The sequence below is a fragment of the Oncorhynchus clarkii genome, chromosome 30 (genome assembly GCF_045791955.1).
Source record: "Oncorhynchus clarkii lewisi isolate Uvic-CL-2024 chromosome 30, UVic_Ocla_1.0, whole genome shotgun sequence".
Classification (NCBI taxonomy): domain Eukaryota; kingdom Metazoa; phylum Chordata; class Actinopteri; order Salmoniformes; family Salmonidae; genus Oncorhynchus; species Oncorhynchus clarkii.
The window spans coordinates 21,005,585-21,022,817 of record NC_092176.1 but is presented as its reverse complement, the minus strand read 5'-3'; the positions used below and the strand labels follow the sequence as shown (position 1 = coordinate 21,022,817).

The window sequence follows — 17,233 nt, the reverse complement described above, 5'->3', positions numbered from 1 at the left end:
TCACTGAGGACGACAGTGATTATACATATCCCCCAGCAGCCACTAGTGCAGCCCAGCCAACACGCTTCCATATTTATCTTCAGGGAGGAAGCTAGCCTGCTGGCTGCCACCATCAAAGCCAACAGGCCTCATTCATCTGCCAAAGCCTGACAAGAGTGCAGGCTAGAGGATGAGGTGTAGGAGAGAAGGAGGAAGTGAGGGGAAAAAGGGGGATAAATAAATGGAGGAGAGTGACTAGGGGGGACTCTGGGAGGTCGCCCATGTTCAAGGGAAGGGTGCTTGGGGTTGTAGTACAGTGTCAGCTGGCCATGAGCTTAAAACTTCAAGCCTGATTTGGGAGGGAATTGGTTTACTCCACCCCCATCGTGATTACAAGGAGTCTCTGTTCGTCGTTGACATAGAAACAGGGGTTGGCTCTATGGAGTTGTGGAGTGTGGGATACCCCATCACTGATGGAGTGGCTGCTGAGGCAGAGGGCTGGAGCATCACTGGTTCCAGGGAATCAACTAATCCTTATCATGGTACTCACAGCACAGAGGCTGGGTCAGTCATAGTGGGACTCCACTAGTGGACCAGACAATAGACAATAGGCCAACAGTTTACCATCGCATAGCCTCTCTGCTGGGAACAAGACCAAAAGTTGCAAGAGTAGAGTGGCAGCAGTAAAGGACTAGAGCTAGAAAAGAAGAAGGAAGGCAGAGGACAGCTGTTTTGCAGACAGGCAGTGTGTTGTGTTGGCGGTGTGGTGGGCATGTTGAAGAGCAGCAAAGGACAGGTGGTAGATGTCCTGAGTCAGTGTGGGAGGCCTTGCATGGCCACGTGATTTAGTGCAGTATGGCTCCCCGCAATATCCAGCTCACCCAGAGCACCCTCATGGTCCTGTCTGGGCTGGCCACAGAGACACGGGCCCAGCCCCTGAATGAAACATGTGGCTGGCAGCAGTGACTACACAACCCAGAGAGGAGGCAGACTGGTGAGGCTGCCTGCATCCACAGGACTTTCACATCAAGCTAAATATACAGCCTCTCTCTCCCTGCTGTGAGGAATGCATCTGCCTGCAGGGGAAAGAGAGCGACAGAGAGAAAAAGACTCTGTCTGGGGTTCATACTCTGCGTCTGTTTGCCTCAATGAACAACCCCCTCTCCTCTCTTCTCCTTTCCCCCTCTCTTCTCGCTCAACCCCCTCTCCTCTCTTCTAGCTGAAATTGTAGGAGAGGAGGGGCAGGATGAGTTGTTACCATGCTAATTCACCCCCCCCTCTCTAAAAGCATGGTTACGCCAGCTGAGAGGGAGAGAAAAGGAGTGTCTTTCATAGCAGTGTGTGTGTTTATTCTTCTCTCCTCTCTTTTTAATTGTGTGTTGGCATGGCGATGAAAAGTGCTCATAATGGCGGCAGCTGGGGGGGTCATGTGGGAGGAGGCGGAGGCATGGGCACTGGCAGGGGTGCATCTGATGGGAGTGTTACGTCAGTTTTGGGGAAGGGGGAGGGACTCCAGGCCAAGCACTCAGCATTCTGCTCCACTTGTCAGATTTATATATCTATTGACTTGATCTGCAGTTTGTGTGGTATCGCACCGTGTCACTGGGTTTCAACATCACTTTAGTTTTTTTAAACAGTGTGTGTGCGTGAGCGGTTGTGTGTGTACGCAGGGTTTGGTTTTGTACGTGTGTGCTAAGCTTCATAGTATATAGTCTCCCGCTAGTCTTCATTACGAGAGTGAATTTGTGAATTGATGCCATGTTTGTCAGGGTTGTAACCTTGTCTCCTTTCTCTCTCTCTCTCCTCAGGTCCTTCGTACTCATGTGATGGTGCGTGTGGGTGGGGGATGGGACACATTAGAACACTATCTGGACAAGCATGACCCCTGCCGCTGTGCTGCCTTCGGTGAGGTCACCTCTACCAAAACAACCACCCCTTTACCCTTTATAGTCACTGAGTTGTATTGTATTATATTGTACTGTATTGTATCTAATTCTGGTCAGTCTGCACGGTTCACAATTGTTTTACAATTGTATCCATTTGAACCGCTTATCTGATACAACTCAGGTCAGGAGTTGTACAGCTCACACTGTGGTACCATAGTGTTACCACAAAGTTACCACAGTCTTACCACAGTGCTACCATAGTCTTACCACAGTGCTACCACAGTCTTACCACATAGTCTTACCACAGTGCTACCATAGTCTTACCACATAGTCTTACCACAGTGTTACCACAGTACTACCACAGTCTTACCATAGTGTTACATTGTGTTACAACAGTGCTACCATAGTGTTACAACAGTGCTAGCATAGTGTTACAACAGTGCTACCATAGTGTTACAACAGTGCTACCATAATGTTACAACAGTGCTACCACAGTGTTACCACAGTACTACCACAGTCTTACCATAGTGTTACATTGTGTTACAACAGTGCTACCATAGTGTTACAACAGTGCTACCATAGTGTTACAACAGTGCTAGCAAAGTGTTACCACATTGCTACCATAGTGGTATTGGTATTTTATTAGGATCCCCATTAGCTGTTTTTGAAACCAGGTTTGCTGTTCATTTGAGCAATATGAGATTGAAGGGAGTTCCATACAAGAATGGCTTTATATAATACTGTACTGATTCTTGAATTTGTTCTGGATTTGGTGACTGTGAAAAGACCCCTGGTGGCTTGTTTGGTGGGGTAAGTGTGTGTGTCAGTGCTGTAAGTTGAATGTACAAACAATTTGGAATTGAGTCTTCAGTAAAGACTTAAAGGTTGAGACCGAGTTTGCGACCGAGTTTGCGTCTCTCACATGGGTAGGCAGACCATTCCATAAAAATGGAGCTCTATAGGAGAAAGCCCTGCCTCCAGGTGTTTGCTTAGAAATTCTAGGGACAATTAGGAGGCCTGCGTCTTGTGACCGTAGCGTACGTGTAGGTATCGACGGCAGGACCAAATCAGAGAGATAGGAAGGAGCAAGCCCATGTAATGCTTTGTAGGTTAGCAGTAAAACCTTGAAATCAGCCCTTGCCTTGACAGGAAGCCAGTGTAGGGAGGCTAGCACTGGAGTAATATGATAAAATGTTTTGGTTCTAGTCAGGATTCTAGCAGCCGTATTTAGCACTAACTGAAGTTTATTTAGTGCTTTATCCGGGTAGCCGGAAAGTAGAGCATTGCAGTAGTCTAATCTAGAAGTGACAAAAGCATGGATTAATTTTTCTGCATCATTTTTGGACAGAAAGTTTCTGATTTTTGCAATGTTACGTAGATGGAAAAAAGCTGTCCTTGAAATAGTCTTGATATGTTCTTCAAAAGAGAGATCAGGGTCCAGAGTAACGCCGAGGTCCTTCACAGTTTTATTTGAGACGACTGTACAACCATTAAGATTAATTGTCAGAGTTTAAAAGTAGAACGTTTGCAGCCATCCATTTCCTTATGTCTGAAACACATGCTTCTAGTGAGGGCAATTTTGGGGCTTCACCATGTATCATTGAAATGTGTGTCATCCGCATAGCAGAGAAAGTTAACATTATGTTTGCTGTCATCTTGCCGTTTTCCTGTTTAAACTTATCGAGCTGACCCTGGGAGAACTGCAAACTGTTCTTCAGGTCCTGGACCTCTCTGGTCAGGTTGTCTGTTTTTTTATTAGTTGATTCCACCAGTATTTGGACAATTGTATTGTTGTAATAGCTGCTTGTAGAACTATTTTTGTTCATTTAAATGATCCTTCACCTGTGATAGAGAGACACCATTGTCTTCAACGGTACTCCCACCAGCCTTGGTCTTTATCATGGTAGCAATGTAGGCTACGCTGTTACTCCTTGCAGTTCCAGACAGGGCAGGTCGCAGGGAAGATGGAAACAGAAACAAACAGCAGGGATCTAGACAGACACAACCCAGGGACAATCCGCGGTCCCAGCCACAAGGGCTAACTGTGTCACGGGCTGCTTTCAAGCCCTCAAGGAAACCCTGCTAGCTTGATAGGCAGCTAACAGTGGCAGCTAGGCTAGCTGCTACGCTAAGCAGCTCACCAGACCCTTGGTCGGCAGGAACCAAGTAGCAGCGGTCCCAGCAACTGATGCCAACCGCATCACGGGATCCAAACTCAAAAGGTAGCTAGCAAGTAACCAAAGCTTGTAACCAAACTAGTGCAACCACAGGTACAACCCCAAATCCGTAAACACAGGCACCCTCATAGATATCATCCTAACCAACCTGCCCTCTAAATACACCTCTGCTGTCTTCAACCAGGATCTCAGCGATCACTGCCTCATTGCTTGCGTCCATAATGGGTCTGCGGTCAAACGACCACCCCTCATCACTGTCAAACGCTCCCTAAAGCACTTCAGCGAGCAGGCCTTTCTAATCGACCTAGCCCGGGTATCCTGGAAGGATATTGACCTCATTTCGTCAGTAGAAGATGCCTGGTTATTCTTTAAAAGTGCTTTCCTCACCATCTTAAATAAGCACGCCCCATTAAAAAAATGTAGAACCAGGAACAGATATAACCCCTGGTTCACCCCAGACCTGACTGCCCTTGACCAGCACAAAAACATCCTGTGGCGTACTGCATTAGAATCGAATAGCCCCCACGATATGCAACTTTTCAGGGAAGTTGGGAACCAATATACACAGGCGGCTAGGAAAACAAAGGCTAGCTTTTTCAAACAGAAATTTGCATCCTGCAGCACAAACTCCCAAAAGTTCTGGGACACTGTAAAGTCTATGGAGAATAAGAGCACCTCATCCCAGCTGCCCACTGCACTGAGGCTAGGAAATACTGTCACCACCGATAAATCTACGATAATCGAGAATTTCAATAAGCATTTTTCTACGGCTGGCCATGCTTTCCACCTGGCCACCCCTAACCTGGTCAACTGCCCTGCACCCCCCACAGCAACTTACCCCAGCCTCCCCCATTTCTCCTTCACCCAAATCCAGATAGCTGATGTTCTGAAAGAGCTGCAAAATCTGGACCCTCTCTTTCTAAAATTATCTGCCGAAACAAAGCATCCTTCACTCATGCTGCCAAACATACCCTCGTAAAACTGACTATCCTATCGATCCTTGACTTCGGCGATGTCATTTACAAAATAGCCTCCAACACTTTACTCAGCAAATTGGATGCAGTCTATCACAGTGCCATCCGTTTTGTCACCAAAGCCCTATATACTACCCACCACTGTACGCTCTTGTTGGCTGGCCCTTGCTTCATATTCGTCGCCAAACCCACTGGCTCCATGTCATCTATAAGTCTTTGCTAGGTAAAGCCCCGCCTTATCTCAGCTCTCTGGTCACCATAGCAGCTCCCACCCATAGCACGTGCTCCAGCAGGTATATTTCACTGGTCACCCCCAAAGCCAATTCCTACTTTGGCCGCCTTTCCTTCCAGTTCTTTGCTGCCAATGACTGGAACGAATTGCAAAAATCACTGAGACTGGAGACTCATATCTTCTTTACTAACTTTAAGCACCAGCTGTCAGAGCAGCTCACAGATCACTTCACCTGTACATAGCCCATCTGTAAATAGCCCATCCAACTACCTCATCCCCATACTGTTATTTTATATATATTTATTTTACTCCTTTGCACCCCAGTATCTCTACTTGCACATTAATCTTCTGCACATCTATCACTCCAGTTTTTTGAATTGCTAAATTGTAATTATTTCGCCACTATGGTCTATTCATTGCCTATTATCTTACCTCATTTGTTTTTGACCTTATGTTTTGTTTATTCCATGTGTAAATCTGTGTTGTAGTTTGTGTCGCACTGCTTTGCTTTATCTTGACCAGGTCGCAGTTGTAAATGAGAACTTGTTCTCAACTGGCCTACCTGGTTAAATAAAGGTGAAATAAAAACAAGTGCTTCCACAATGCTATCACAGTGCTACCACAGTGTACTCATATTGCTACCATAATGCTATAATAGTTTTACCATAGTTCTACCACAGTGCTTACACAATGCAGCCACAGTGCTATCACAGTGTTATCATAGTCCTACCATAATGCTATCATAGTGTTACCATAGTGCTACTACAGTGCATTGCCAGTGCTACCTCATTCAATATCATGTCAATGGCCTTTCAGACAACACTACACTTCACTCATAAAGCCCTCATCACGCTGTCATAAACATGACATGACGGCTGCCATAACCATTCTTATCGGTTAATGTTTAACCTTGTGTGTGATAGCCAGGCCTGGGGCTGGTGTTACTCTGTGCTGTGGGTAGAATAGCTCTTCACTCTCCATGAGTCCACACTGCTGCCAGACCAATGATGTCAGTGGCCTTGTGTCTGGACAACTGACATGGACTGAATTAATGCTTGGTGTTGCATTTCTAACCCATGAACTCATATGAAAGGGTTTTTACAGGTCTCCAGGTTTTTATGAGCTGTAGGCCAGCCCTACACTAATGTCAGCCCTACACTAATGTCAGCCCTATACTAATGTCAGCCCTACACTAATGTCAGCCCTACACTAATGTCAGCCCTACACTAATGTCAGCCCTACACTAATGTCAAGCTCATGCTTTAAATCATTCATCTGATTGCATCAGTTGCTTCATCTCTTGCAGTCATAGGACATGCATATGCGCTGTGACTGCCACCAGTTGTGTGGGGCTGTTGCAATGTGTGCTCTGCTATGTTGATCCTTGGATCAACCCTGGATCTATTCTATTTCTACACTGACTGTTGTCTGTCTGATGCCAGAGTCAACTGCACAGTTGTTCTGGTTCTCCATGGTATATAACCCATGCCTCTACTAATATTGTGGTTGCCTGTGCTTATTCCCTGCAGCTCACCGGTACCACCAGGCCAAAGCCAGCGGGCAGGGTGCCCACAGCAAGTCCTCCAGTGCCCACTCCTCCCGCTCCACCAGCCCAGGCCCACACTGGCGTAACGAGGGCATTGCCCCATATAAGCCCCCTGACAGACGCACCCAGGGCCTGGAGCCTCCATCATGTACCCCCTCCTCCTCCACCCGGCCTGGCCGCTCCCACCACCCCTCCCTCCCTACAGAGCTCGACTCAAACGCAGGACGCACCCCCCTGTTACCACGACCACCGCGGGAACGCTCAGAACCCCGCCACTTCATCCCTGTCAGGTGAGTGAGTGTGTGTGTTGTGCTAATGACACTTTGTCTTTGTCTGCATCACCAGCGCGGATCCACTTTTCACCACAAACACACACACACACACAAAAACACAAACACAAAAACACACACGCACAGCACAGCGCACAAAACTGGGAAGCGACAGATTATACAAGGCAGAGTGAGATTTTCCTAATCTCAGGTGACATTCCAATGAGACCTTGCCCTGACACTATCCTGCCGTCCCGGCCGTTCCACTCTGCCTCCTGGTGGCTAGACTGGACACACACCCTGATTGCTGCTGTTGCCTCGCTCCCTCTCTTCCCCTGTCCTCCTTCCCTCCCCCTCACTCTCCCTTCCTCTCCCCCCTCTCCTCCTTCCTCTCCTTTGGTTCTGTTAATTACACTAATGACTGTCTGAATTCGGATGGGATTCAACATCCAAGTGTTGCTGTTGGTGATGTTTCTGTTCTCTCTCCAAGGCCCGGAGCTGATGGATTGAATTAGTCTACATGTTGACTATACTGGAGGAAACACATGTCTCTCCTTTTTTCTGCTGTCTCTCACTGAAGTGGCATGACAGTCAGAGTACTGGTTTTCATTGGCTATAAAACTATTTTCTGGATAGTAAAGAGAATGCATTCCCTCAGCTCTCCACATAAGGTCCAGTTAAGTTGGTCTCACATACATCCCTCATACGTCAGAGTTGCCATTGTTCAACACAATTAAGGGCTGTGGGCTCGTTTACTTTGGCTCCCGGCCAATGAGTGGCTCAGTATCCGGAGTGAGTGATGGCTCAGGCCCGGCGTCACGGCAACAGGCCTCGGGACAGGTTAACCCCTTCAAGGTTGGCACCTCCAAATGCACCAGACTAGATAAGAGTTAATCTGACTGACAACTGTTGCACCCCTAGGCCCTGCTGCTCCCCCTAGGAAGTAGGTCACAGTTGGGCTAACCTGTGAAGGAAAACGCCATGTGCTTCGTTATGCCAAGCCGTCAGAATGCAGTCAACCTAAGTCAATATTGGTTTGCCTACGTCATTATTTTAAAAGGCAATATTTGATTAACATTTCAACCTTGTCACTCATTTATTTTGCCCTGTTTATATAGTGTACAATAATCTTTTCTTGGTTGTTTGTTCTGGTTACTCAGAGCATTATAGAAGTGGTTACATAAAGAATGTCAGCAAAGAAAGCGGATATAGCTAATTCTTCTTACAGGATATTGCCAGAGAGCACATGATTCTGAAAGACATGTCTATCAGGTTGTTGTTTTGGCCACTGATACAGAGCTCTACTGATTATGCTCTATATTGCTGTAAGTCATTAGTTGTATCCTGTCTTGGATGGTACGTTGTCCCGAGGGGCCCCACCGGTGCGTGTCAGTGGAGTGGTGTGGTGAGCTCTGGGAAAGAAGGGCAGGCAGCACTCTCTGCGGCTGTGTGTGGGGTCAGTAAATCCACAGGGCCTATAATCCTGCCCCCACTTGCTCTCATCTTCCCTGTAATCCCTGATCCAGCCCAATGTTCTGAGAAGCACCCGGCCCTACGTGTGTCCGTCAGGGTAGGCAGCAGCAGAAGCCTGCAGGGAGGTTCTTCATGATCACTGGAGGTCACAGATCCCATCATGAACTGGAGGTGGATGGTGTTTACTATAAACCTCTGTGGGCCAGAGGAGTGGGGTGAGGCATAGGCACTATGCTGGGTTGGAGAATGGGCTCTGGGCAAGTTGTTTTTCTCAAACTAGTATGAATGTAAAAAAATATATATAATGTTATATTTATTTTATTCCAATGATACAATTTCAGGCCAGAAATAAATAAAAGATACTGCAACTATAATTAACTCCTTGTCTGTCTTCCTCTGTGTTCTGCAGGTCTAAGGACTCGTCATTGTTGCCAGTGACCCGCCGTCTATCAGGGGACAGCGACTCCTCTACAGCCTCCTCTAAGGGAGGAGGAGGAGGGACAGGGGGAGGCCGCTTTTCTCTGGGGGGCACCCGCCGCTCCAGAGAGGAGGTGGTGCTGTTGGTTAACAGGAAGGAGGGGAAGCATATAATCGAGAGGCCTGGAGAAGGCGGACAGGGTCCATCCCTGTGCCCCCCAATGCCCCGCACACGCAGCCACTCCCGGGATCGCCCTGCCCCCGCCTCCATCCTCAAACCCAGCCCCCCACAGGGCCCCTCTGACGGGCTCAGGAGCAGCCATGGGGAGAGGGGCCGCTCTCTCGGGCCCGAAAGTCCCCGCAGGCTCCAGGCCCTGCGCTCCCACAGCCAGGGGAAGATGCCCAGCCGGAGTCGGACCAGCGATGCCAGCCCTGGACCCTCTCCCCGTCACGGGGCCTCGCAGCCCCTATCCTCTGACAGACGAGAGGAGCTCAGGACCAAACAACTGCCGCCCGCATCCCCCAGAATCAATGGAGGTTTCTCCAGGAGACAATCGTCCTCCTGCTCTAATTCACCTATCAAAGGGCTTCAGAGCAGCAGCCTCAGTAAGAAGACTATAGTGGCTCCCCGGCCCCCCGCTCCACGCTCCCCCTCGGTGGGGAGGAGTAGGCTGCTGCCCACAGTCACCCAGGCAGGCCGGCGCTCTCCTCACTCCTCCTCCCCCCGCTCCCCTCACCACCATGGGCATGGACCCCGCTCCCCTCGAACCTCCCACGGCCCTCGCTCCAATGGGCATGGCCACAGGGGGTGGGCCAGCTCTGAGCGACAGGAACCTGAGGAGGAGGGGCTAGGCTATAACTTCCAGATCCTGCCCAACCTGGACCCCCAGAAAGAGCAGGACCTGTACCGCAGCTTCGAGGCTGAGTTCCTAGCTAACACAGGGCAGCGCAGAGGGGGGCCTAGTAGACCCACAGGGGGGGGGGCCCTTCAGCTTCCTGCCTCTTCACACCCACAGCAGGGGGTTGGGCCCCAAACCCTGCCCACGCCTGCCTCTGCTGACCCTAACGTCACTGACTCGGCCTACTCCTCCTCCAACTCCTCCAACTCCTCACTCAACGTGGGGGGTAAGGTAGGAGTTCTGCCTGACCTCCGGGAGTCTAAAAGAACTAACCCACGTTCCTCTGGAGGCCTGGAGGATACCCTGGCCCCACTGCATGGCCATAGCCCTGGCGGACTATCCAATGGTGGGCACGCAGAACCAGAGCGCTGGGGCGGGCGAGGTGGAGGTCTCAGGAAGCTCCCTGCCATCTCCTGTTCCATAGACGAAGGGGAGCTCTTGTCCTCCTTGCCCGGCCGAAGAGACTCGGAGCTGGGCATATCTCTCAGCCATGCCTCCTCACAACTTCCTTTCCACCGCAGGAGCATGAATGGGGGGGGCCATGTCAGTGGTGCTTTAGTAGAGGTGCTGATGGAGAGCCAGCAGGGTCAGCTGGGCTGGGGCTCAGGGCCTGAGGGAGACGTCCCTCTGGAGGATCACCAACCAAGCTTCCCCTACGACCTGGAGGGTGGAGACCCCAACGATGACCTCCCTCCCCCAGAGTCTTGTCCCTCGCCCATCCCCCTGCCCCCCTCGGAGGACTGCTCCTTCCAGGAAGACTCCTCCAGTGAGAGCTCCTCCATGTGCTTCAGCCTGAGTGAATCACGCTCAGAGTACTCTCCGCCACCTCCTCCCCTGGCCAATGGGGATGCAGTTGATGGGGGTGTAGTCTTCCGGCCCAAGAGGGCAGGGAAAAAGGCTGACAGGGTGCCCTCCATCTACAAGCTCAAGCTGAGGCCCAGGATCAGACCCCGTACAGACAACCGGCCAGGGAACAGCCCGTCACGTATCCCCACCCCAGTCAGCTACAGAGACCTTCAGGCCAGGGGCAACCATACTCCCCTCCAGACCCCTACCCCGCCACAGTCCCCTCAGAGCTCCCATTCCAACGACCATTCACCCTCACGAAAGGCCATGCACCAGGCCTTTGCCGACCTGATCCACCCCCAGTCATGCTCCCCTGCCATGGGCAACAGGGACCGCTCCTACTCTGTGGAGTCAGAGAGCGGCTTGGACACTGAGGCCTGGATGTAACACACAACTAACTAATCCTGATGATGCTGATATAGAAGAGTCTGTTGTCAAATGAAACTGACTACTGTCTAAAATAGACTGGAGACTGGGCTACAGACTATTTTTTATAGAGCATGTCGCACACTCCCTCATTTTGTCATGCAGTCATGCCCTTTCCTACCTATAACGGTCAGGGTTTCAGTATCCAATTCTATTCTTTGCACTCTAAGCCTAATTATTTATTACCAAAGGATCGATCCCGAATCGAATACTATTGTTTAAGTTGAATGGATTTATTGGCATTATATGGGGATGCTTTGTTCAATCATAAAGTGTCTAATACAAAGCAGGCACTGTCTTGAAAGCCCCATGCTATACGCATCGCTGAAGAAGTGTCAGGGCTGAGGGGGAGGAAAGAACCCCAGGCAGGAGCAGTGAATCACAAGCATCATCATCAAGTCAACTGGACTGGCTCCCTCTAGTGGACAGTGTATGCCACAGCATCTCTGTCTGCTTTGATTGTCAAAATACTGGTGTGGAGAGCGTGCTGTAACAAATACTTTCTCTCATTCTCCATACTGCCACTCACCCTCTGCTCGTTACCTTCTGTGGATCTTTACACATCTAATCTGTATTGGACTTATATATCAATACAATACTCTACAATAATTTACTGTACAATGTTCACATCTAACAGTCCTTTGGACTTTGTATTCCATATGTGCACTTCTACTCACCTTCCCTCACCAACCCTCTGCATCCTGACTTGTTCATTGTCATACATGTATGATGTCACTTTCTCACTGCCAATCCACATGGCCATGATTGAGTGATGTCTTCTGATTCGTTTTTCAGCTTTTATTGTGGAAATATACAAAGTAGTATTTTTCACATTATGTTCTATGTGTTAACTGCAGTCTGGGGCAAGAGTAAGATAATATGTCATTGTCACTGAAACATACTTCCAATGATCAAGAGTTATCTCAACTTGAAAATCAACACTAAAATATGTGTACAAAAGAGTAAGTTAAGTGGATGAATGTGTTTATATATGTACATGTGTATATACAGTGTCAGTTAAAAGTTTGGACACACCTACTCATTCCAGGGTTTCTCTTAATTTTTACTGTGTTCTACATTGTAGAATAATGTTGAAGACATCAAAACTATGAAATAACACATATGGAATCATGTAGTAACCAAAAAAGTGTTGAACAAATCAAAATATATTTTATATTTCAAATTCTTTGAAGTAGTCACCCTTTGCCTTGATGACAGCTTTGCACACTCTTCTCTCAACCAGCTTCATGAGGTAGTCACCTGGAATTTCAATTAAGAGGTGTGCCTTGTTAAAAGTTAATTTGTGGAATTTCTTTCCTTAATGCGTTTGAGCCAATCAGTTGTGTTGTGACAAGGTAGGGGTGGTATACAGAAGATAGCCCTATTTGATAAAAGACCAAGTCCATATTATGGCAAGAACAGCTCAAATAAGCAAAGAGAAATGACAGTCCATCCTTTCTTTTAAGACATGAAGGTCAGTCCATACAGAAATGTCAAGAACTTTCAACGTTTCTTCAAATGCAGTCGCAAAAACCATCAAGCGCTATGATAAAACTGGCTCTCATGAGGACCACCACAGAAAAGGAAAACCCAGAGTTACCTCTGCTGCACAGGATAAGTTCATTAGGAGTTACCAGCGTCAGAAATTGCAACCCAAATAAATGCTTCAGAGTTCAAGTAACAGACACATCTCAACATCAACTGTTCTGAGGAGACTGTGTGAATCAGGCCTTCATGGTTGAATTGCTGCAAAGAAACCACTACTAAAGGACACCAATAATAAGAAGAGAGTTGCTTGGGCCAAGAAACACGAGCAATGGACATTAGACCGGTGGAAATCTGTCCTTTGGTCTGATGAGTCCAAATTTGAGATTTTTGGCCGCCGTGTCTTTGTGAAACGCAGAGTAGATGAACGGATGATCTCTGCATGTGTGGTTCCCACCGTGAAGCATGGAGGAGGAGTTGTGATGGTGTGGGGGTGCTTTGATGGTGACACTGTCGGTTATTTATTTTCAAATTCAAGGCACACTTAACCAGCATGGTCACCACAGCATTCTGCAGCCATACGCCATCCGCATCTGGTTTGCGTTTAGTGGGACTATCATTTGTCTTTCAACAGGACAATGACCCAAAACACACCTCCAGGCTGTGTAAGGGCTATTTGACCAAGGAGAGTGATGGAGTGCTGCATCAGATGACCTGGCCTCCATATTCACCCAACCTCAATCCAATTGAGATGGTTTGGGATGAGTTGGACTGCAGAGTGAAGGAAAAGCAGCCAACAAGTGCTCAGCATATGTGGGAAGTCCTTCAAGACTTGTGGAAAAGCATTCATCATGAAGCTGGTTGAGAGAATGCCAAGAGTGTGCAAAGCTCTCATCAAGGCAAAGGGTGGCTACTTTGAAGAATCTCAAATATAAAATATATGTTTCCAACTTTTTTGGTTACTACATGATTCCATATGTGTTATTTCATAGTTTTGATGTCAGCACTATTATTTTACAATGTAGATTAAAGAAAACAAGAAAAGCCTTGGAATGAGTAGCTGTGTCCAAACGTTTGACTGGTACTGTACATGTATATGTATCCTTGCATAAAGATGTGGTTATAGTGTATATAACAAGACATAATTATGAAATGTGTAAATATTTGCTGTATGGGGTTATATGCTGCCTTAGCTATGCAATTCTGCTGTTGGAAATGCCTTGACAATTCCCTTTGCCTTAAAATGTGTGTTTGAGTGTGGTTTGAGAATGTTAGTGCCCAACAACAACACCCATCCAACGTGAGTGTCATTGCCATCACCATCAGTTTGTTTCTCAGTGTAGAATTGTTCAACGACACTAAATTAAAAGAACCACTTTTTTTGAGATGGATTATAATCTATTCGTATAATAGATACATAGACAAACCAATCACTCGGGAAAGTGTCTTCAGTGACATCTAGTGGTTGTAAAAAGTGTCATATTTGGATGAAATTCCTTCACATATTGAGTTTTGAATCATGTGCATGCTTTGCTGGATTGGTTTGGAGTAGATGATTGTTCATCGTGATGTATTCTGTGGTGTATTGAAATGGCTTAAGAATATGTGTAGGTTTTTCTTGAGTGCTTTTATGTGGAGAATGGGCATGAATAATTGATAGTGTAATGGTTATGTCTGTCCCCTGTTATGGACTCTGCCTTATTGGCAATATCAATAACAGAGCAGGCCAGGGATCTGACTGTGGGGTTGACACTTTAACAAGGCTTTAGAGCCTGTAAAACTACTATGAATGGTTTTACAGTGGAATGACAGGGACCTTTGCTGCAGTGGGTTTTCAGTAATCGGATTGCACAAGCAGAGGTGGTGTGTCAGCAATCTGAATCTGAGTACATACTGTATAGGAATATGTACCAGGTGTTCTGGTGTCAATGGGAACGTAGGTAGCATTGCTGATGAAAAGAAGGGAGGGATGTAGTTGGTCTTATTTATTTATTTATTTATGAATTGGTCTCGAGTTACAGGTATGGCTCGACGTGAAAAACAATGATGTATGTAGAGTCTGAAGGTGAGGGCCCAGAATAAGTCATAAAAGGAAAATACATTTTTTTGTTAGAACTGTGGCTCTCCATTATCCTAATGGCTTTAGCCAGAGCCCAAAGTTCAGTAATGCACAGGGTTCCAGGGACCTTATCAATTCTCTGCAGACACTTTTTAATTTTTACATTTTTATTTCACCTTTATTTAACCAGGTAGGCAAGTTAAGAACAAGTTCTCATTTACAATTGCGACCTGGCCAAGATAAAGCAAAGCAGTTCGACACATGCAACAACACAGAGTTACACATGGAGTAAAACAAACACACAGTCAATAATACAGTAGAAAAATAAGTATATATACAATGTGAGCAAGTGAGGGAGGTAAAGGCAAAAAAAGGACATGGCGGCGAAGTAAATACAATATAGCAAGTTAAACACTGGAATGGTTGATTTGCAGTGGAATAATGTGCAAAGTAGAGATATAAATAATGGGGTGCAAAGAAGCAAAATAAATCAAGTAGGGAAAGAGGTAGTTGTTTGGGCTAAATTATAGATGGGCTATGTACAGGTGCAGTAATCTGTGAGCTGCTCTGACAGCTGGTGTTTAAAGCTAGTGAGGGAGATAAGTGTTTCCAGTTTCAGAGATTTTTGTAGTTCGTTCCAGTCACTGGCAGCAGAGAACTGGAAGGAGAGGCGGCCAAAGGAAGAATTGGTTTTGGGGGTGACCAGAGCGATATACCTGCTGGAGAGCATGCTACAGGTGGGTGCTGCTATGGTGACCACCGAGCTGATAAGGGGGGACTTTACCTAACAGGGTCTTGTAGATGACCTGGAGCCAGTGGGTATGGCGACGAGTATGAAGCGAGGGCCAGCCAATGAGAGCGTACAGGTTGCAGTGGTGGGTAGTATATGGGGCTTTGGTGAAATAATGGAATGCACTGTGATAGACTGCATCCAATTTATTGAGTAGGGTATTGTAGGCTATTTTGTAAATGACATCGCCGAAGTCGAGGATTGGTAGGATGGTCAGTTTTACGAGGGTATGTTTGGCAGCATGAGTGAAGGATGCTTTGTTGCGAAATAGGAAGCCAATTCTAGATTTAACTTTGGATTGGATATGTTTTATGTGAGTCTGGATGGAGAGTTTACAGTCTAACCAGACACCTAGGTATTTGTAGATGTCCACATATTCTAAGTCAGAGCCGTCCAGAGTAGTGATGTTGGACAGGCGGGCAGGTGCAGGCAGCGATCGGTTGAAGAGCATGCATTTAGTTTTACTTGTATTTAAGAGCAATTGGAGGCCACGGAAGGAGAGTTGTATGGCATTGAAGCTCGCCTGGAGGGTTGTTAACACAGTGTCCAAAGAAGGGCCAGAAGTATACAGAATGGTATCGTCTGCGTAGAGGTGGATCAGAGACTCACCAGCAGCAAGAGCGACATCATTGATTTATACAGAGAAGAGAGTCGGTCCAAGAATTGAACCCTGTGGCACCCCCATAGAGACTGACAGAGGCCCGGACAACAGACCCTCCGATTTGACACACTGAACTCTATCAGAGAAGTAGTTGGTGAACCAGGTGAGGCAATCATTTGAGAAACCAAGGCTATCGAGTCTGCCGATGAGGATGTGGTGATTGACAGAGACGAAGGCCTTGGCCAGGTCAATGAATGCGGCTGCACAGTATTATTTCTTATCGATGGCGGTTAAGATATCGTTTAGGACCTTGAGCGTGGCTGACGTGCACCCATGACCAGCTTGGAAACCAGATTGCATAGCGGAGAAGGTATGGTGGGATTCGAAATGGTCGGTAATCTGTTTGTTGACTTGGCATTCGAAGACCTTAGAAAGGCAGGGTAGGATAGATATAGGTCTGTAGCAGTTTGGGTCAAGAGTGTCCCCCCCTTTGAAGAGGGGGATGACCGCAGCTGCTTTCCAATCTTTGGGAATCTCAGACGACACGAAAGAGAGGTTGAACAGGCTAGTAATAGGGGTGGAAAACAATTTAGGCAGATAATTTTAGAAATAGAGGGTCCAGCTTGTCTTGCCCGGCTGATTTGTAGGGGTTCAGATTTTGCAGCTCTTTCAGAACATCAGCTGACTGGATTTGGGAGAAGAAGAAATGGGGAAGGCTTGGGCGAGTTGCTGTGGGGGGTGCAGTGCTGTTGACCGGGTTAGGGGTAGCCAGGTGGAAAGCATGGCCAGCCGTAGAAAAATGCTTATTGAAATTATCAATTATAGTGGATTTATCGGTGGTGACAGTGTTTCCTATCTTCAGTGCAGTGGGCAGCTGGGAGGAGGTGTTCTTATTGTCCATGGACTTTACAGTGTCCCAGAACTTTTTTGAGTTTGTGTTGCAGGAAGCAAATTTCTGCTTGAAAGCCTTGGCTTTTCTAACTGCCTGTGTATATTGGTTTCTATCCTCTACTTGATGCCATAGGTGGTGTTCTACTATTTCTGAGAATGTTTTCATGTATTTTTGTGTCTTTGACTTGAGGATTTTGGTTGTTAAAATGTTTTCTTTTAACATGTTTTATCATGCCAATTAATGTCCACACATCAACCAAATAGTCACAGTACAGCAGATGCT

General features: G+C 47.1%; 1 protein-coding gene across 1 annotated transcript in view; it reads left to right on the top strand.

Annotated features, from left to right (window-relative positions):
- LOC139390105 (GAS2-like protein 1) overlaps window positions 1-11,126 on the top strand; it is a 37,144-nt gene extending 26,018 nt beyond the window's left edge. The window contains exons 4-6 of the mRNA XM_071137257.1: window positions 1,788-1,884; window positions 6,778-7,084; window positions 8,946-11,126. Of these exons, the coding sequence (XP_070993358.1) occupies window positions 1,788-1,884; window positions 6,778-7,084; window positions 8,946-11,085 (2,544 nt within the window). The 3' untranslated portion in view covers window positions 11,086-11,126. The remainder of the gene's footprint in view (window positions 1-1,787; window positions 1,885-6,777; window positions 7,085-8,945) is intronic.
- Window positions 11,127-17,233: the final 6,107 nt, after the last annotated feature.